This window comes from Rhinoraja longicauda, chromosome 40, assembly GCF_053455715.1.
Source record: "Rhinoraja longicauda isolate Sanriku21f chromosome 40, sRhiLon1.1, whole genome shotgun sequence".
NCBI lineage: Eukaryota > Metazoa > Chordata > Chondrichthyes > Rajiformes > Arhynchobatidae > Rhinoraja > Rhinoraja longicauda.
Window position 1 is genome coordinate 9,703,641 of NC_135992.1, and position 21,217 is coordinate 9,724,857.

Here is a 21,217-nt window from a genome sequence, read left to right on the forward strand (position 1 = left end):
ATGTGGGGGGGAGGGGGAAACTGTAACACTATAAATATGTGTCCCTTCAGAACGGAGACCCGACCTTTGTTTTCTGGGCCGTGTCTCCGTTCCTGCTGCGGCCTACCATCGCCCCAACTCCTGGAGCTGTCGGCCTCCGGGGCTCTGGTTCGCAGAGCCCGCGGATCGGACTTACCACCACCGGAGCCGGCCGTCTTCGGAGGCTGCGGGTGCGGCTGCGACTCGCCTTAGGCTCGGGCTGCGTGGATGCCGACATCGGGAGCTCCAGCAGCGGCAGCGTGTTCGCCCGCCCCGAATCGCGGGGCTTGGGGCGCGGACATTTCACCGTCCGGCGCGGCCTAAGATGGCCGCGGGATATTTCTCTGCTGGGCGGGGGCTTCAATGTCGGGAGCCACGACCGCCCCGACGTGCAACAACAGCGGCAGCGACAGCGACAGCGTGTTCGCCCGCCCCGGATCGGACTTATCATCGGCGGAGCCGGCCGTCTTCGAAGGCTGCGGGAGCGGCTGCGACGCGACGCGCCTTGGGCTTGGCCCGCTGTGGACCGTCCGGTGCGGCCTGCAACCACAACAACCTGGCTGCGGGCGAGGACAGCGGGAGAAGGGAAAGACATTGTGGCCTTCCATCACAGTGAGGAGAGAGAGGACTGGTGGAGACTCACTGTGATGGATGTTTCTTTGATGGATGTTTCTTTTTTGTGTGTTTTTTTTTGGGGTTGGGTGGTTTGAGTGCCTGTTTGATGTTTTTATTGTTGGACTGTGTTTTTGGGGGTTTTAGGGTGTGTGATTTGAATGCCTATTTAATGCTTCTATTGTTGGACTGTGTTTTGGGGGGTTTTTGGGGTTGGGTAATTTGGGTGCCTGTTTAGTGCTTTTATTGTTGGACTGTGGGTGATTGAATTAACATTTTGTTCAAGATGGCCGCGCCGTTGTGTTTGGCTGCCTGCCACTGTATGTTTCTTTTTTTTCCTAGTCAGATGTGCAGCACTTTGGTCAACGTGGGTTGTTTTTAAATGTGCTATACAAATAAATTGACTTGACTTGACTTGACTTGACTCATGACCTACAAAGCCCTCCATAACCTGGCCCCATCCTACAAATAAATTGACTTGACTACCTGACCGACCTCCTCCACAGGCACACTCCCACCTGCACCCTCCGCTCTGCTGCTGCCAATCTCCTATCCCCCCACATCCGGACCAAACTCAGATCCTGGGGGAACAGGGCTTTCTCCATCGCTGCTCCCACCCTATGGAACTCACTACCCCAAACCGTCAGAGACTCCTCCACACTCACCACATTCAAAACATCACTGAAGTCTCACCTGTTCAGTACTGCCTTCAACCACTGACCGTCACCTCACCTTCTGTCTCCTTTCTCTGTTCGTTTACTTATTTATCTATTTATTCACTTCCCTATGTTCTCTAAATCCCTGTAAAGCGTCTTTGAGTATATGAAAAGCGCTATATAAATGTAATGCATTATTATTATTATTATTTACTGTGTACTGACACATGATAAGTTATTTCCCACACATGATAAGGAATAACGTTTAGTGCAAGACAAAGCCAGTAAAGGCCGATCAAAGACAATACAAGGGTCACCAATGAGGTAGAAACTAGTTCAGGACTCCTCTCTAGTTGTGGTAGGATGATACCGTCCCTGAATCTGGAGGTGTGTGTTTTAACACTTCTATACCTTTTATGTATAGAAGGGGTTATGGGGAGAAGGTAGGAGAATGGGGTTAGGAGGGAGAGATAGATCAGTCATGATTGTATGGCAGTCGACTTGATGGGCTGAATGGCCTCATTCTGCTATTACTTATGACCTTATGCCCGGGTGCCGGGACTCATCCTTGATTATGCTGCTTGCCTTGCCAAGGCAGCGTGAGGTATAAATGCAGTCAATGGAAGGAAGGTTGGTTTATGTGATTGTCAGCTGGATCCACAATTCACTGCAAAATGTCACCTATTTCTTGTTGGAGATGGCCATTGCCTGACCCCCCCTTTTGTGGCATGAATGTTAGCTGCCACTTATTAACCTGCTAGTTGATGTAAGTTGCAGGTTAGTCAAGACGGTACAAAAATGTGGTACAACTGCATCTTCAGAAGACATTTGATGAGATGTCATGGAAAGGTTGTTACATAAAATAAGGTCTCACACGCTTGAGTGTAACATTAGTATAGAAAGGAAGGCACAAAATGCTGGAGTAACTCATCGGTTCAGGCAGCATCTCTGGAGAACATGGATAGGCTAATGAACTGACAAACCTGCACGTCTTTGGAATGTGGAAAGAAGCTGAAGGACCCAGAGAAAACCCACGCGGTCACAGGAAAAATGTACAAATTGTAACATCACAGACATGGAGTATTTCTTGCATTTTATGGTTTGTATTTCAGATTTCCAGTACTTGCTTAGTTGGGTTCTTTATATTTAAACATTTGGTAAGTTCAGACATTTACGGAAACAATATTATCAGTGAATTGTTATCGAAGGTCTTTACATTACAAGAACTTTTCCTGAAGAGACGATTGATGTCAATCTTCTTGTGCCAGTTTATATCTGACACTAATCAGAGGCACGGTTACTCCACATAAGAGTCGAGAAGCTTTATCGTCCACTTTTGCCTGATCCCTTTATCATTCACAGTCTTTACATGGAGATTTTCCTGATGGGTTCACATTATAGTGGGCCAGTTCCCTGAAAAAAAAGGATGATCACTGGTAGACAGTGGTTACTGGGAATTTGCTTGTAAAGGGCAGGTGCAATGGTTCCTTTCCTATCCATTTATATAAAAGTTCTCAAACATTGCTCCTACCTTCAGACAATACGTTAGTACTTGGAATTCATATCTTTGCTATATAATCCAACTTTTAGTATATTTATATCACTGTGGTTTTACACATTTGGACAGACTTCAGATGATAAAGTGGTGACATTCTAACACGCAGAGCCATCATTGACTGAGCAAAGGTCCTGGATTCACTTGTGACCTTTCTCTGTCACTTCCCGCATTATAAAATCTTGAATTGATGAGGTTTTCAGTATTTGCTTGTTAATGGCAGTTCAGCATCTTTTCGACTTCTGACAATTCCTTCGGGCAGTCAGCAGAAAGAATAACCGGCTCCTCATCCATTATCAACACATCGTCCTCAATCCGAATTCCAATTCCCCGAAACCTTGGTGGAGCAGAGGTGTCATTTTCTGGGATATATATTCCTGCAATGGGAACAATTATATCAAAAGGAAATTTAACAGAAATACAGCCAAGGTTAAGCTTTCAAGTAATCGCAGTGGTAGGTGACTGGTGGCTATCCTGGAGCATGTAGGAGGATATATGTTGGCAACTTAAGGTGAATTACCAAGTTCATAGCAACTGTTGGATTGTGAAGGCATTTTCCTGGAAGGTTGGAGGTGGGAGTTCATGAGAGGGAGGTGGGGAGGTTCACAGGTGATGCAAAGAGGATGTCAGTAATAGGGTGAAAGAATGGACAGCCATTGAACAGACGGTTAAGCTCTTTTAGGCACACATAATTGCAGACGTGGTTTACAAAAAAAGACACAAAGCGCTGGAGTAACTCAGTGGCTCAGGCGGAATCTCTGGAGTACATGAATAGGTGATGTTTCAGGTTCAAAAAGAAAGTTAAGCTCCTTTGTCTGTGTAAAGGAGACATTATTGTGAAGTCAGGTTGATGTTGTATAGTGAAATCTCACCACATAAATGCAAAAGAAAAGTGAAGGGGGAAGAGGAATGGAAGGTGCAAATGGCCAGTGCTAAATTTAGATTTAGAGATACAGCGCAGAAAAAGGCCCTTCGGCCCACCGGGTCCGCGCCGCCCAGCGATCCCCGCACACTAACACCATCCTACACCCACTAGGGACAATTTTTACATTTACCGAGCCAATTAACCTACAAACCTGTACGTCTTTGGAGTGTGGGAGGAAACCGAAGATCTCGGAGAAAACCCACGCAGGTCACGGGGAGAACGTACAAACTCCGTACAGTACAGCACCCGTAGTCAGGATCGAGCATGAGTCTCTGGCGCTGCATTCACTGTAAGGCAGCAACTCTACCGCTGTGCCACTGTGCTGCCCATACGAATAGAAAGAAAGAACAGGTTATCTGAAGTAGGGAATTCAATATTGAGTCTTGCAATGTGCCCAGAAGAAATATGTGGCGTTGTTCCTCCAGCTTTTGTTTGGCTTCATAACAGGGTAGAAGGCAACATACAGAGAAGTCAGGGTGGGAGTGGGTGGTGAATTAAAATGCCAGGCAACCGGGCGTCCAGGGTCACTCCTGTGGGCTGAGCGCACGTGTTCCCCAAAGCAATCATCCAATCTGTTTATGGCTTCTCCAGTAGAGAAGAGGCCACATTGGAGTCTCCAGGAGCCTGGTGTGCTTTTCACACCACTCTTTTTGTGTGCTACTGATTATGAAATTGATCCGATTAGAACACCAGAGTTATGGGGAGCAGATTCTTAATCATGTTTAGTAACGCTCTCCTGTTCACTGTAGACACTCTATGGTTTGTGGACGTCATACATTTTAAAAACAGGCTCTGTGGACAGTGCCTGAGAAATAGTCCAGCAGATAAGAGTGATGGACAAGATGGACAAATAGATGTATTTGCTTTAAAAGAATGTGAACTTGAAGATTTAAACATCTATAATCTGACTATCTGAATCTCGGCTAAAAATCAGCTCAAGAAACCTTCCTTGAAATTAATGACTTTGTGCGGGTTAAATTTCAGTATTATTATCCTCTGTTTTCTTACCAGGTTCGATGGTCACCACCATGCCAGGCTGCAGAGCTATAGATCTTGAGATATCTGGTGTGTCATGGACATCCATCCCCAGGTAATGTCCTACATGGTGCGGGCAGTACCTGCGAACAGTCTAGAGAATCAGGACACAATGTTACTTTGATTACTTTACTTCAGTTTACTTTAGAGATACAGCACGTTAACAGGCCCTTTGGCCCACTGAGTCCGACCAGCAATCACCCCATACACTAACATTATCCTACACACTTGGAACAATCTACAATTTTTACCGAAACCAATTAACCTACAAATGGAATGTGGGAGGAAACCGGAGCATCCGGAGAAAACCCACACGATCACAGGGAGAACGTACAAACTCCATACAGACAGCATCCGTGGTCAGGATCGAACCCAGGTCTCTGGCGCTGTACGGCAGCAACTCTACCACTGCCCCACTGTGCCGACTCAATGACCATTATGTCAAGATGCTTTAAGTTCGGTTTTAAAAAATATACAAAAAAACAACTCAGTCAATGACATAAAAGTAGAAGTGTGTGTGCACACAAGTATGCACATACTGAGATGGGGAGAAATTCCTTCACTCAGACAATAGTGAACATAGAAGGCTGGGAAGGTCAGAACAATGACAGATAGATTTCTAGACGCCAGCGATATTATGGGGTATGGCATATACAATAAGTTGTATTGAAATGGAAGATCAGCCATGGCCATAGGCATGGAGGGCTGAATGGCTTCGCCGTACTATATTTTTATGCTCCCAGAATTAGCAAACTGGGGCCACTAAAAAACAGTAGTATAAAGGAAATTATAGGATAACAAGTTGAGCAATTTTCAATTAGTTTACAGAAAGGGGGGAATGAGAGGGCTGGCATGGACTAGTTAGGCCTCATTGCCTGTCCCTGTGTACATTCTCCAGAGTATATACAAGAAAATATATAAATATTAAAGATTAAAAATTAAAACAGTAAACACACAATAGGAATTTGTTTCTAATTTTAGACTCTCAACAATAATCAATTTGTTTTGTGTTTCTGCTACTGACTGTTCTGCTGTGTACTTGCAACACATCATCACTTTGGAGCAAGTCAACTGCACTGCCATCTTCCTGAGTAAATCACCTGGAATGTCCTGTAATTTCTAATGGAGAATTCACCTGTAGTTCCTTCTCCGGACCAATATCCTGTGATGTAGAAACAAAGAACTGCAGATACAGATTTATACCAAAGAAAGGCACAAAGTGCAGGAGTAACTCACACGTCTTGCAGCATCTCTGAGAAAAGGGATAGGTTAGGTTTCAGGTCAGGACCCTTCAGACTAATATGGATTTCAGCATGGACAGGATCCTACATGGGTTCGTTGATTTGGAGCAAGGATGCAGTGTCCTTGGGGCCAAAATGCCCCACTATTCTTCAAAATACCAACACAACTGGCATGTGCCATATGTAGAGGAGGTTATAAAAAAAGTTTGAAGAACTATGAAAGTTATCTTGCTACACATAAACTCACGGGGATAGAGTTTGGTTCTTATCTTTAAACCAGTCTGCTTGCCTGCCAAATGCTTGATAACCCAACTGTAGCCATGTCAGTTCAACTTATAGATTTTTATTTGTCTGGCTTTGTAACTAACCTTGTAAATATCATGCTGGGATTTCTCCTGCAGAACTCCCAGGTCCTTCAGCTTCTGTCCCAGAAGGTTCAACATGAAAGCATAGATATTCTCCAGACTGATCCCAGGAGTGCAGAGAGTCAGGCAGGACTTTTGAACATCAAAGATGGCCTGATACAGTTCAGACTGAGGCTTCGAAAATCTGCAGCAGAGCAATAAAGCTACTGAGCACTTTCTTGCAGGAAAGAGCAAGGCTACCTTCAGACATTGTGTGGCATATTAGAATTAGAATTGGAATTATTAGGATTAGAATTGCAGAAATATCACAACAGAGGAACAGTGGCTTGAGCAGTGATAATGCTCTATGTGAAATTCCTCCAGTCCCCATGCACCCTTTCCTCTTCCTTCCTCTATTGTACATTTTTCCAGTTCTTCTTAATGTAGCAATGCCATTTTCCCCTTGACTATTCCGCAGTCTCACCATGTAGGTTGGACCGAATGGCAAGTCCTCCAAGCTTGCTGGTCACATACACTCGGACCTTCCAGAATGATCTTAAATTCAATACTTCACAAGAAGGCATGTTCGGAACTGATTGTAATGCCCAGCATGGTACTGTGCCTCTGCAAGTTCAAATGGCTGGCTCTACTTCCAGCATGTCTTCGATACCTGGTGAAGCCCCCAATCCCAGGCTCACTAGCTGGCAAAACGTTACTGAGATTCACCAGCATTCAAAATCAAAAGTTTATTAATAAATTAAAAAATATATAATGCACATACACAGTACAATTAAATGTTTTTAACTTAACCGAATTAACTGAATTGAAAAGGTCTATTTACCCTTATCCTGGCAACCGATTACTCCTAACCAAAGGTGTAGACTAAGGCAGGGGAAATTTGAGGGAGTTTGTGATACCCCATTTGGCTCAGCACAAGTTTCCATCAGTTGACACATTTAAGTGAAGTGGGAGGATGTGCTTCAGCCTGGGTTTAGCAGTTCCAAGCTTTTAAGCTTGAGATCTGAGCTGACCTGCTAGCTTTTAAGAAGAAGACATGTCCCATGATGAAAGTTGCCATTTTTGTGAGCTTTTAAATTCCACAATAAACAGGCCGATGTGAGTTTTGTAGAGAGCCATTTGAAGCACTTCATTTTGCACTTCTGCAGCTCTCATTATTTTGCTTCATGTCACTCAATACTTTCCTGCTGATGAGGACAACCAAGTCACCAACACCCACTCCTCCAAAGTGCACAGCAGCCTTGACTTTTATCCTACTGTCACACACACTGTGTGCATTTGCTCAGTACAATATCTCATTATTTGGAGAACAAGGATCGGCAGGGCTTACTGGTGTGAGTTAACCATTTCGGAAAGAAAGGGAAACAAACGGGGCAATTTGAGAAACACGTGGCCTGGGGCAAATTCAAACTCTGTGTCTTACCTTCCATTAACTGGCCAGGTTCGAGTGACATCACTGACATAGCCAGAATATTCACACCCTCCATCCAACAAAACCAGTTCCCCATCCTGGCAAAATAATGGAGTAAATGGGTTAGTTTAGTTTAGTTAATTGTCACATGTACCGTGGTACAGTGAAAAGCTTTTGTTGCATGCTAACCAGTCAACGGAAAGACAATACATGGATTACAATCGAGCCATCCACAATGTTCAGATACACGATCAAGGGAATAACGTGAATAACGTTTAGTGCAAGATAAAATCCAGTAAACTCCAATTAAAGATAGTCTGAGGGTCTCCAATGAGGTAGATAGTAGCTCAGGACTGCTTTCTAGTTGTTGGTAGGATAGTTCAGTTGCCTGAAAACAGCTGGGAAGAAACTGTCCCTGAATCTGGAGGTTAGCAGAGAAAGAAGAATAACCCGTTGTGCCCTTGATTTGTATCTAGGCTTCACCTCTCTATTCTGGCTCCAACACTCTGAATATCCCAGTGCAACACGAACAAGCCGTCTCAGTGCTGACATTTTCTCCACAGCCTCAAAACTATTCCTGGGGAAGAGTGTTGCAGATTTCCTCGCCCTGTAGTTTGGAAAAATGCCTTCTGACATCATTCTTGAACAGCCTGGTCCTGATTAGATGCCCACAACTGGGTAATTTCAATCCACTAGTTTTGAAACGGGGGTAACTCTGTTTCTCTCTCCAGAGATGTCGCTGGGTCAACATTTTCAGTTTTAATTTTTGATTTTCACCATCTGTTTTTAGCTAGTTGATCACAGCATATGAAAATGTGCCCTGCTTTAATGAATTTCTATTGATGGTGTGGCGATTAGCAGCCAGAGATGGGGAAACTACTTATACCCTCCCCTCTGTAACTTCAGGGCACTCCATTTTACTTTCAAACATCTCTTTATTCTTGTAAATATAGAGGGCCGATTGACATCTTCCAGTATCTTCATGATGTGACAATAATTATCGGTTACTTTGATGGGCAATTTCAAGGAAAATTATATTAGCCTAATCTTGTTTACGCCCAAAATGGCGACAAGGTTGCTGAAATGCAGGAATCCTGTCTGCATTTAATTGTTCCCTAACTACAGAGGTTAAATGCAGCGTTATATTACCATCACAACTGAGGGGAGCTAAAGCGACTGGGCTTGTATACAATGGAATTTAGAAGGATGAGAGGGGATCTTATTGAAACATATAAGATTATTAAGGGATTTGACACGCTAGAGCCAAGAAACATGTTCCCAATGTTGGGGGACTCCAGAATCAGGGGCCAGTTTAAGAATAATAAACTGGGTAGGCCATTTAGAACGGAGATGAGGAAAATCTTTTTCACCCAGAGAGTTGTGAATCTGTGGAATTCTCTGCCTCAGAAGGCAGTGGAGGCCAATTCTCTGGATGCTTTCAAGAGAGAGTTAGATAGAGCTCTTAAAGATAGCAGAGTCAAGAGATATAGGGAGAAGGCAGGAGTACTGATTGTGGATGGTCAGCCATGATCACAGTGAATGGCGGTGCTGGCGTGAAGGGCCAAATGGCCTCCTCCTGCACCTATTGTCTAAATCACACACAGATTTATGGCAGTATGACTTTGCACTATATGGGTGGCACAGTTGGGCAGCAGTTACATGGTGCGGCTACGTAGCTTCAGTCACCCAGGTGTGTCTCTGACCTCAGGTGCTATCTGTGTGAAGTTTGTGTGTGCTCTGCGTGGTCATGTGTCTCTCTTCCAGGTGCTCCCAATTCCTCCCACCTCCCAAGAATGTGTCGGTTGGCAGATCAATTGACTACTGTAACATTCCGCTAATGTAAGTAGGTGACATGAGAACCGGGGGGAGGTTGACAGACACCAGTGCAAATATGTTACAGGGGAATGAATGGGGAGTGTAGCTGATGAGAATCCTCTGAGAGCTGGCAAAGACTTGAAGGGCCAAGTGGTTCCTCCCTAATTTGTATAAAAATATGAAAAATAAAATATTCTTTCTCAGATATCTAATGAGATGGGTTTTCAGAAACGCGGGCTAGATAATTATAACATAATTATTTCAGGTTGGATTGAAAGTCATACAAGGAGGATAAGAAACAGTTCGCTCGGATATTTATCCCACCACATTGTAAGAGCTTGTAACCAACTCTTTCACCTCCAGATCTTAACTGACCACACTGAAGCATTTGTACGCAACTCTGTCTCTGCTTTATGATAACCACACGATGTCTAGTCAGATCACAATAACAAAGAACACAATTTTATTTAACTTCATAACAGGTCCCGGGGCAATTAAACAGGAGCATTGTCAAATAAAGTTTCACACTAAGCCGCATGAGATATTTCGGAGATCCAAAGCACAGGTGACGAGAGATTTCAGGGAACATAAAGAGAGATCAATAAAAAATCAAGGGAAATAGAAGTGAAAGGTTTGGATTTACAGAAACAACCAAAATGAATATATATGAGAAAATTCAAGTCACTTCAAAGGACAGAGTTGGACTCAAGCAGACAGCTGATGGGGGTTGCCATCCTAAGAGCCAGATGAACAGTCACAGAAGTGTCTCAACGCATAAGTATCAATCAGTGGAGAGTGCACATAAATCTCATCTTTATCAGCATTTACTAAGGAAGGGCTACATCATTACCTTAACCAGCTGGTTATTTTTCACATAGTGCAGAGTATTGCAACGATTGCCACCAGCTACAACGGGAGGATAGGCCAGGAGATCTGCTCCTCGAGCTCGGCACTCAAAGTCAAACTGCAATGTAGAAATGTAGAAATGTTGTGGAATCATTGGCAAGGAAAGAACGCCCTTCAATGCATTTAATTTGCCTTACACAGAAACCCAATACGTTACCTCTATACATTAGCATCCAAACCACGAAACATCTCATTGAGAATAGGATTGCATTCTCTTAATTTAAAAAAAACACTGTGCCAATTCAAACAGTACATTAGTTCATATATGACCCAACAGGGCAGGAGCTTATGGATAATAACTGAAGAATATCAGAGACTTAAAAGGGCTGCCAGTTACTTCCAGTGTGATTGGAATTGTGTCCAATATTTCTGATAAAACCCTTAATATCAATGGCTATATTTAAGAATAAATCTTAAAATGGCAGGAGTCAAAAGTTAACCTCAAGGATGTCACCAGAAATCAGTACCTATTATTTCTATAATCAGAACCTATTATTACTTTTTTTAAAAAGTTTTAAACTGATGTTACTTTATGGAAAATGGAATCGAGTTAAATGGTAACTTTCAAAAAGGAACTGGAAAAATATTTGACAGGAAAAAACATGTGCAGGTATGTAAAACAGCAGAGAGATGATTAATTGGAAACCTCTATCTGCTAAGATCTGCCAAATGAGTGCCCGAACTACATTAAATGATTTGATGCCCCTTCTCATTGACAGTCAACCCATGTACACTTGACTGCTACAGCTCAAAACAGTATCCAGTCTGAAATGTTTGACCTCACCTTTGCATAAAGATAGGATTCGTTAACTGGAGATTTGGTTGAAAACATTGTGCTGCTCATTGCCTGAAAATGTAAAAAAAGAGCTTTGCGTTAGTTCTTTAATTATCTGCAAGCTTTGTGAGACAACTTGATGCTCAGGCTACAGTATATACTCAGGGAGAGCCCAGTGTCTCGGCAGACACGGCAAGATAGGAAGTTATACGAGTGTCAAAAGGGTTAATCGTCATATGTAACGGGAACGGAACAATGAAATTCTTTTACTCGCTGCAGCGTTACAGGTCCGTTAAAACAAAAACACAAATAAATATACCGTAATCAATAATACAATAAATTGATCATCAGTAATACTAGGTAACCTGACCATAACTGTACAAAACCAAAATACATAGTGCAACTAGAAGCAAAGTCCATAGTAGATCGTTGCTGAGGTGCAAGTGTTTGGAGGAACTGCAAATGCTGGTTTACACCGAAGATAGACACAAAATGCTGGGGTAACTCAGTGGGACAGGCAGCATCACTGGATAGAAGGAATGGGTGACGTTTCGTGTCGAGACCCTTCTTCAGACTGAGAGTCAGGGGAGAGGCAATCACAGGTGGAGTTGTTGTTATAATTGTGTAGTGCATGTGGCACCCATGTTTGGGTGGAGGGACGCCCATTTTGCGTGGCACAGCTTTCACCTAATCTGTGCAGGCATTAACCCCACTGCTAAATTCATGGGGCAGTTTGTTTAAAGCTGTTCCAGACAGATGACAAACACAAATTAGGCCTCTTGCATATGTTCAGGAGCCACTTGTCTCAGGACTGGGTTTCCCTCACCTCAGCCAAAACACATGCTGAAAATACCTAGGTCAAAATTTGTCCCGAATGCCATTAGTTCATATTTGGTCACTAACAAAAATGTAAGCCTCTTTAAAGAAATTGCGTGCATGTGGAGCTGGGGTAACATATGTTTCCCCCAGCTAATCCCAGACCCTAAAGCTGTCATCAGTGCCCCGATTGGCACCCAGTACCGCCATCACTCCCTAACTAACAACACAGCATGCATCATAAGAAATCTACTCTTGCCCTTGACCTAGCCAACAAAAATCAGTGCTCTTTATTGGGCAACCTACTGGAAATATCCAGCTGACAATGTCTAATTTCCAAGAATGGCAACACTCAGTTTCTTGTTCAGAAGCAGGAATTATTCCCTATGGACTTCATTGTAGGATCTTGCCCGAGCAAACAGATTCTCTTTTGTCGGGGTAGCCCCTGAATTAAGGAAGGGAAAATCAATTTGGGTTCTTGCTCCAGGAATTTATTCATTCATGTTGGAAATGGTGCGAGCAGATGTTGGGTCATGACATGATTGAGTTCACAAACCAATCCTTGCATAGAGAAAAAAAATAAATGATTGAGACAATGTGAAAAAGAACACACTATACTGGAGGAAAAAAAGACAAAAAGTCCTGGAGTAACTCAGCAGGTCGGGCAGCATCCCTAGAGAACATGGATAGGAGACGTTTCGGTCAGGATCCTTCTTCAGAAGTCTGAAGGAAGGTCTCAATCCGAAACGTCACCTGTTCATGTTCGCCGAGGATGCTGCCTGACCCACTGAGTTACTCCAGGACTTTGTAACTTTTTTTCTGGTAAACCCAGCATCTGCAGTTCCTTGTTTCTACTCCATACAGGAGGCCTTACCTTCAGCGTTGTTATCTAGTATTTCAAGCATGGCACGAGTCCATTCAAACCAACTAATCTTTGCTGGCCAGAGGAGGTTCCCATTAGCATGAACACCATTTCTTCCTTCCTTCCAGGTATTTATTTAGCTTTCCTTCAAATTAACTCTTCCATTTGGCACAACAATTTATTGTTTTACAAATTGCGCACTCTCCTCAATATCCCGAATTCCCTATCCTATTAACCGTCTGACTCTCAATTCTGGACTCCCCTTTTGAGGGAACTATTAGGTTTAGAAAAAAAAATACTGTTTTCCCTTTAACAAAAATACCATCACTGTAATCCCAGTCTGTCAATGTCTCCACATCAACCTACCTCTGAGGTGATCTTTGCAGCCATCTTCATGAGTTCAATCTCCGTGTCTGACTTGATAAGTCGCAGATACTGGATAATAGGCCGCACCGGTTTGATTACATTCTTGCTCTTAGTCTTGATATCTACAAAGGGCTGCAGATAGTCTGAATGTAACACTGAGTGGACAGATGGCTCATTGTCATACCACAGCGTGCACCCTTCATCTAAATGAGAGACGGAGAGGGGGAGGTGAGCAAAATTCATCAGTCAGTGCATTCACATCAAGAAAATGGGATAAATACTTGGAATAGAAATCTGAAGGAAAAGAGATGAGGAAAGTCAATGAATGGAAATAACTGGATTTACTCTACCAAAGAGCTGCCATAGACTCAGTTGTTTCCTCCAGTGCTGTATGACATGATTAAATATTAAACCTTCCACAGATTCCTATCAAACATAATTTGACATCAAATTATACAAGGACATAAAAATGAGATTAGTGCCAATGAGTGTTTTGATGGTCAATGCAGACCCAATGAGCTCAAATGCCTATTTCTGTGCTGTATCTTTTTACGTCTCCATACCAAGACAGATGGTCAAATATTTGCAGGTTTCAATCCATAATGGAACATTGTATACTTTAATGCAGAGTTAACTGATCTGCCGTCAGGTTGGAGGGTGTGGATTTTAAGTTAAACTTGCTGGTAAGGTTCCCTTTTGTCTGTGCTGCAAATGAATTTACAAAGCTAGATTTACAATGTTAGATTGCTTTAGGCATCAGCAGCACAATATATATGTAATAATAATAATACATTTTATTTATATAGCGCTTTTCATATACTCAAAGACGCTTTACAGAGATTTTGAGAACATAGGGAAATTAATAAATAGATAAATAAGTAAATAAATAAATGAACAGAGAAAGGAGACAGAAGGTGAGGTGACCTTCAGTGGTTGAAGGCAGTACTGAACAGGTGAGACTTCAGTGATGTTTTGAATGTGGTGAGTTTGGGGGAGTCTCTAACGGTTTGGGGTAGTGAGTTCCATAGGGTGGGAGCAGCGATGGAGAAAGCCCTGTCCCCCCAGGATCTGAGTTTAGTCCAGATGTGGGGGGATAGGAGATTGGCAGCGGCAGAGCGGAGGGTGCAGGTGGGAGTGTGCCTGTGGAGGAGGTCGGTCAGGTAGGATGGGGCCAGGTTATGGAGGGCTTTGTAGGTTATGAGGAGGATTTTGTACTGGATTCTCTGGGGGATGGGGAGCCAGTGGAGTTTATAAAGGACGGGGGTGATATGGTCACGGATCGAGGTGTGTGTGAGTAGACGGGCAGCGGAGTTTTGAATGTATTGAAGTTTATTGATGATTTTTGAGGGTGCGCCATAGAGGAGGCTGTTGCAGTAGTCCAGACGGGGTGATGAAGGCGTGGATGAGGGTTTCTGCAGCTGTGGAGGAGAGGGATGGACGGAGACGGGCAATGTTTTTGAGGTGGAAGAAGGCTGTCTTTGTGATGTGTTTGTCGAAGGAGAGGGTTTGATCAAGGATGATTCCAAGATTCCGGATGTGAGGTGAGGTGGATACTGGGAGACCATCAATGTTGAGGATGAAGTTTTGGGTGGATTTGGTGAGCGTTTTTGGACCAATGATGATGATTTCAGATTTGTTGCAATTGAGTTTGAGGAAGTTTGATTGAAGCCAAGATTTTATTTCAGTAATGCAGTTTGTCAGTGTAGAGTGTGTGGTGGGGGAGATTGACTTGGTGGAGATGAGGAGCTGGATATCATCGGCGAAGCAGTGGAAGTTGAGACCATGACGGCGGATTAATTGACCAAGGGGGAACAGGTAGAGGATGAAGAGGAGGGGGCCAAGGACTGAGCCTTGGGGGACACCTTGGGGGAGGGGAGCGGTGGGGGATTTACAGTTGTTAATGGAGATGAACTGGTGTCTGTCAGAGAGGTAAGATTTGAACCAGGATAGGGCTGTGCCGGTGATGTTAAGGAAGGTTTCAAGTCGGGTGAGGAGAATGGAGTGATTTATGGTGTCAAAGGCGGCGCTGAGGTCAAGTAGGATGAGGATGTTGAGGTTGCCAGCGTCGGAGGAGAGGAGAATGTCGTTTGTGATTTTGAGGAGTTTGTGAAAATGTAGGAGTCCCATTTTCCATTGACCAATTTCTGCGGCTTTATTGCATTAAACCATCAATTCATCTTCTCGCACCACTGTCCATGTGTGTGAAAGTTAGATGTTACCAACCTTTAAACTGTTGCACATATTGTCTGAATTCTGCCATATTATAGGCCTCATCCACTCCCGTCAGGGCAACCGCACCATCTACTCCAGATCGTGGGCCATCCCATAGCTCTCGGTTTTCGTTCCTCCTTGGCACAAAAAGGACGGCTTTGTGGGAAGGCAGGCTCATTCCAGGGACAGTGTGGAGCAGCAGAATGCTGTCTGGCTCCTGAAAGCCACAGAGGTAGAGGAAGTTTGTGTTCTGGTGGAATGAAAATGGGATGTCATTCGTCATGTAGTATGTGGGGTGGGACAGCAGAATAATGGCGTGGTCAGAAGATCCGAGGGTCTCGGGTTCTTTCTGGACGAGGCATAGCAGTTTGTGCCGACGCAGCGCATATTCTATCTGTGTCAACCCAGGAGTGACCTCACCTGTAAACGAAGCAAAAACACCCCAGTAACTCTCTTTAATTGACCATAATGTACTGCTGCACTCAGCACAGAATGAGAGCAAGCTTGTATAAAACATAAATGTCAATACGGATAGTTTTGTCAAAAGATCAACTTCATTTTTCATAATTCTATAAACCATCCTTCACCGCAGCTCTCTAATATGAGAGATGCTACAGTGTACTAAAATAAGTGCTTTCCTCTTGAAAAATAAATTTTCTATTTTCATTTTAAAAACATGTGAGTTTGAATCTCCTAATGTCAATCATGATTGTGGTCTCGTGTAAGAAAGAACTGCAGATGCTGGTTTAAATCGAAGATAGACACAAAATGCTGGAGTAACTCAGCGGGACAGGCAGCATCTCTGGAGAGAAGGAATGGGTGACGTTTCGGGACGAGACCCTTCTTCAGGCCGATTGTGGTCTCTACAGGTTTATTCTATCTTATTAAATATTGAATTGTGGGCAATTCTAAGGTGCAGATGTATCCTCTGAGATTGAGAACTAAAGAAATACTTATAGCCCCACAATTTGGCTAACAATGGTATTTTAAACCAATACCCGCAATAAAACTTCATAGCTTATCGCTAACTGGAAAAAGACTACTCAAGGCAAACAGCAAAAGTAAAAGATAACGTCACCAAGACTATAATCATGCATTTAAATATTTTTCCTGTCATCTCATGTTCTAAGATACATCCTCAAGGTACTTAGTCCTACATTGTAAAACCACATCCTCTACAAGCCTAAAGAGGAAAGTTCAATTATAAGCTTAAAAATGTGCAAGTTCCAACAACCTCCTCAATTGCAGATAATTTCAGTGAGAATGTAGAAAATGCAGAGGCCATGTCAACTTGTGCCTTTAAACTTTCCAAATAGATCCTTGCTAATGTACATCTTAAATCCACTTGGCCACCACTCCTAAACGTTCAATCTTTCCCCCACCAGTGCATAGTGGCTACAGTATGTACCAACTGCAAAATGCCCTGCAGTTACCTGCTGATGATACTCTGGAAGCACCTTCCAAATCCAAAAACTCTAGCACCAATAATAACTTTAGTGCACAAGAATAGCGACAAACGGCAGGTTCTCCTCCAAGGTTACTATACGTTCACTTGGAATTAGGTAGGGAGTTCTTGGATTTGGATCCAGCGATGCTGAAAGAAAAGCAATATATTTCTGGTTGCTGTGGGAATACCTTTATCACAACTGCAGTATGTCAAGAAGTGGCTCACCACTACCCTCTCTCTCTAAGATAATTAGGGAGGGCAACAAATCCTAGCCTTGCCATTGATGCTCAGATCCCTCAGAGAAATAAATAAAGGCATCCAATCTTACTATTCAGCTAATGTTACTATTCTAATTATTTACAGTATATGTTTCATCCAAACCTCAAGACATCAACTGTGAAATCAGCAATGAAACAGCACAAGTACAAAGAGAACTATCCTTGTCCGATTATGTTGGCTTGATTGCTTGGTTTGAAAATCCCGACTACAGATTAATCATGTTTCAATCTTTTACTAACCTATCTTGAGGAGATGGGGGTGTGTAAAAGGACTGGGCTGCCCAAGATAGCGAGTGGGGAGACTCTTCTGCCCAGATGTCATGATGGAAAATCTCTTGTAGAGGCAGTTTGTACATCCTAAGGAGAGAAAATATAAAGAGCTATTAATTCCAGGTTAAAATTATTAAAGTTGTATGTTCACACTGTGTACATATTCACTAGTCCTTTCAACACAATTACTGAATTTATTTTAGAAACAAGGAACTGCTGGTTTACTAAAAAAAAGACAAAGTGCTGGTGTAACTCAGTGGGTCAGGCAGCATCTCTGGATAACATGGATAGGTGACATTTCAGGTTTGGATCCTTCTGATTAATTCACAGAGGTGGAGCAGTGAGAGAGGGTCTCACAAAATTCCCATCAGAGAGAGGAAATTGGAAGGGTCCCATCTTTTCAGGTTAGGACCTTTCTTCAGATTGACTGAATCCGGATGTCTTTGGGATGTGGGAGGGAACATGCACGACGGGTAGCATTACACCAAAAGGACTTAGACATCTTGTTACGTCACTGCCACTAACGCAAAAACCCTGAACTATCAAGATTAAATTATAATAATACAAATGTTGCATTCAAGGAACAATATTTCATTTGATAACACTAAAGTTCTAGAGAGGTATGCCACACTTTTGATACTATATAATTTTTCCTTACAGTACTTTTTGATGCAAGTATTTTTAGTATATCTGGTACAAATCCACTGATTTTCCGGCAATGTATTGTCCAGCACTTCCTTTAATCCAGACAAAATTATGAGAACGCACATTGAATTCTCCCCCCCCTCGGATGTCCCCCTGAAAATGTGATGCTTCGGTCGGGGGAGGAGGCCTATCTCAGGTTCATCTGGACCTCCTTGGCCGATCAGTGGGTCAATTTTGCTCGCTGTTACTGGGTCTCTGGAACTCTCACCCGACTAGAGCCGGTGGATCCATTCCCATAGCCAACTTCCAAGGACGACTTTGCAGGCTGGTATCTCAGCCCACCTGGCGGACCACCGAACTCTTCTCGGAGGCCCAGGTCAGATGGCGGGCAGGCGGTTGCCCTACTGCATTTTTGGCAAATTGTCGGGGGTCTACCCGGTAGTCCTGCCAGGAAAACAGCACCTCGGTGTTGCGGCCGGCCACCGATCCAACCCTCATTTGGATTTTGAGGGCAACTTTTTAACGGGGGCCAGGCTGCCCATGCAAGAAATGCAAATTTTGATGTAAAATTAATTTATATCTAATATTTGTTTTAATTAAGGTTCCAGCAGTTCATAGTGCTTTAGAAACACGGGAGGGGTATAATTAGTGGGTCTGAGGTGTATTGTTGTATTTCCATTATGTGACCTATTTTGGTCCAGTAAAATGGATATCATCGCAGATGAGAACAATGGCAGCATTCAACATGGCAATAATCTGAACAATATTTTTTATAAAACTTTTATGTTTTAAAAAGCCTATAATAAGTAAGAGCAAATGACATTGTAAATGACATATTAAGTTGGAAAAAACATGTATTTAATTTTAAGATCACATCCACTTCACCTGGTGAAAACCCTAGATTAAATTTTCCTTGTCCATTCTGATCCGGTTTCTACCAAGACGTGCTTTCACAGCCTCTTCCCTTGATAAATGTTGCCAGTTGTGACTTACTCCTGCACCACCCTCTTACATTCTGCTCCATCACCTTTTTACCAGTTCATCTCTCCTGTTCCTCACTGTCTGATCATTCGCATACACTGGTTTCTCGATCTTAAATCTTGTTCTCGCTCTAATTTTTCCGAGTTCTGATCAAAATCCAATAACCTGAAACATTGTTTTTCACTCCACAGATGCTACTTGACTGAGTATTTTCAGCATCTGCAAAATTTTCCTTTTGGACCATATTATCCTTTGCGTTAGCAATATTTAACTGTGATGGCAGTCTACTTAGAGAAAGTAATGAGAACTTTAATTTTTAAGATTAATACAGAGAATGCTGAAAAATCTCAGTAGGTCAAATAGAATCACCATTTTAGGTCAGGGACTCTCCATCAGAACTTTTAATTTTTAGAAGTCTCTTTTTTCCACTCAATCACAGGCCATGAAGGAAGATATAAGCTGTTTTAGCCATCGTTACCGTATTGCCTTTTGACGTAGTGTGAATCACTGTGATGAAGTGTGAAGTCTATCAAATGTATGCCAAGCCAGGGAGCAGCCCCATCCCTAACTAATGTTCCTCATTAGCTAAAAACAAATGGCAGCATCTATGGAGAGAATGGACCGGCAACGTTTTGGCTCTACTTCCCCAACATTTCCATGAGTTACCCCCCCCCCAAAGATTCTACTGCTCATCTACACACCAGAGGCAATTTAATGACCACCCATCCCTCTTTGTGTTGCGGGAGGAAACCTACACTTTCACAGGAAGAACGTGCAAACTCCACACACACAGCAGCCAAATTCAGGATGAAGCTCGGTTGCTGGAGTCTAGATTCGATCAGTTCTGAGGAACTGTCCTGACCCAAAACATCACCTATCCATTCCCCTCCCCCCACCCCCATAGATGCTGCCTGATACACTGAGTTCCTCCAGCACTTTGTGTTTTACTCGAGATCCTTGTGTCTCCAGTGGTTCTGTCAACTACTTCACAGTGCAGCCTTCAATGGTTCTTTATTTTCACATATGAACAGCACAGTTAAATTCTTTTGCACTACCCATAAATACACAGTGACCATATTTTGGTGTTGATTACAAAGAAAAAAAAAATCCAAAATCCAATCCACTTGGAAATACTGGAGCACCCTCGATCCAGGTAAGCCCTAGTCCCTTCTTTAAGATGCAGAGAGTGTGGAAAGAACACAAAGGGTCTGAGGATGAAGAACAGGACAGATTAACTGGTAGAAAGATGGTGGACACAAAATGCTGGAGTAACTCAGCGAGTCAGGCAGCATCTCTGGAGAGAAGGAATGGGTGACGTTTCGGGTCGAGACCCTTTGGGGGGGGGGGGGGGGGGGGTAACTCATGGAAATGTTGGGGAAGTAGCGCCAAAACGTTGCCTGTCCATTCTCTCCATAGATGCTGCCTAACTCGCTAAGTTCCTTTAGCACTTTAAGTTTTGTTCCAGATTCCGGCACCTGCAGTTCCATTTGTTTTTAGCTAATGAGGAACATTAGTAAGGGATGGGACTGCTCCTTGGCTTGGCATACTTCTTCAGACTGAGAGTCAGGGGAGATGGACAAAGATGATGGAACTGAATCAGGCACAGCTGGTGACATTCGCCAAGGGTTGTTTAGTTTATGAGGGTCGATTTTAACTGAGACTCTTGCTCATTTAACACCGAGCCTTCCATATTAAGAGTGCGCTCCCAAATCACACCATCAGCCCCCGGGATCCCCAAAGGACTTGGAGAGAGGTTCAGACTCTGACCTTGAATCCTGAGAGTCTTTACAGCAGAACTGATGTTTCTTACAGTTTGGGGAATCATTATCAATCCGCGCCCTTCATTTATAACTCATTGGATATGAAAGTCGAGATCAATTCTGCACAGGTTCTCCATGTTTGTTCTTCCCTGTCATTGGGCGTGGATCCCCTCCACCCGGTCCTTCTCAACGGCGGGCGCGCTCTCCGTGACGTGTCTCCCGCCCATTGGTCAGAGATGACGTATTGCTCATTGACCATTGGCTGGCCGC

General features: G+C 43.3%; 1 protein-coding gene across 3 annotated transcripts; it reads right to left on the bottom strand.

Moving 5' to 3' along the window:
* Positions 1–2,379: 2,379 nt before the first annotated feature.
* On the bottom strand, positions 2,380–21,118 carry xpnpep3 (X-prolyl aminopeptidase 3, mitochondrial). Of its 3 annotated transcripts, XR_013549508.1 has the most exons (11): positions 20,955–21,118; positions 17,532–17,648; positions 15,579–15,986; positions 13,356–13,558; positions 11,321–11,383; positions 10,481–10,594; positions 7,828–7,913; positions 6,411–6,591; positions 4,775–4,895; positions 2,818–3,218; positions 2,380–2,699 (listed from the first exon to the last, which is right to left on the bottom strand). XR_013549508.1 is itself a non-coding variant. In XM_078430348.1 (10 exons), exons 1-10 carry the CDS (start codon positions 21,010–21,012, stop codon positions 3,055–3,057), a joined length of 1,515 nt encoding a protein of 504 aa, XP_078286474.1. In that variant the 5' UTR covers positions 21,013–21,118; the 3' UTR covers positions 2,380–3,054. The 3 variants fall into 3 exon arrangements, 2 of the variants coding, with proteins under 2 accessions (XP_078286474.1, XP_078286475.1); XM_078430348.1 differs by having other exon boundaries at positions 2,380–3,218; XM_078430349.1 differs by having other exon boundaries at positions 2,380–3,218; positions 20,998–21,096.
* Between the last annotated feature and the right edge of the window lie 99 nt (positions 21,119–21,217).

Excerpts from the sequence above, each read along its gene's own strand:
- xpnpep3 (XM_078430348.1), bottom strand. The coding sequence starts at position 21,012 with ATGATTCCCCAAACTGTAAGAAACATCAGTTCTGCTGTAAAGACTCTC. Across the intron at positions 17,649-20,954 it reads AAAGACTCTCAGGATTCAAG|GATGTACAAACTGCCTCTAC; the intron begins GTCAGAGTCTGA and ends TTCTCTCCTTAG. Across the intron at positions 15,987-17,531 it reads CCCCCATCTCCTCAAGATAG|GTGAGGTCACTCCTGGGTTG; the intron begins GTTAGTAAAAGA and ends CTTCGTTTACAG.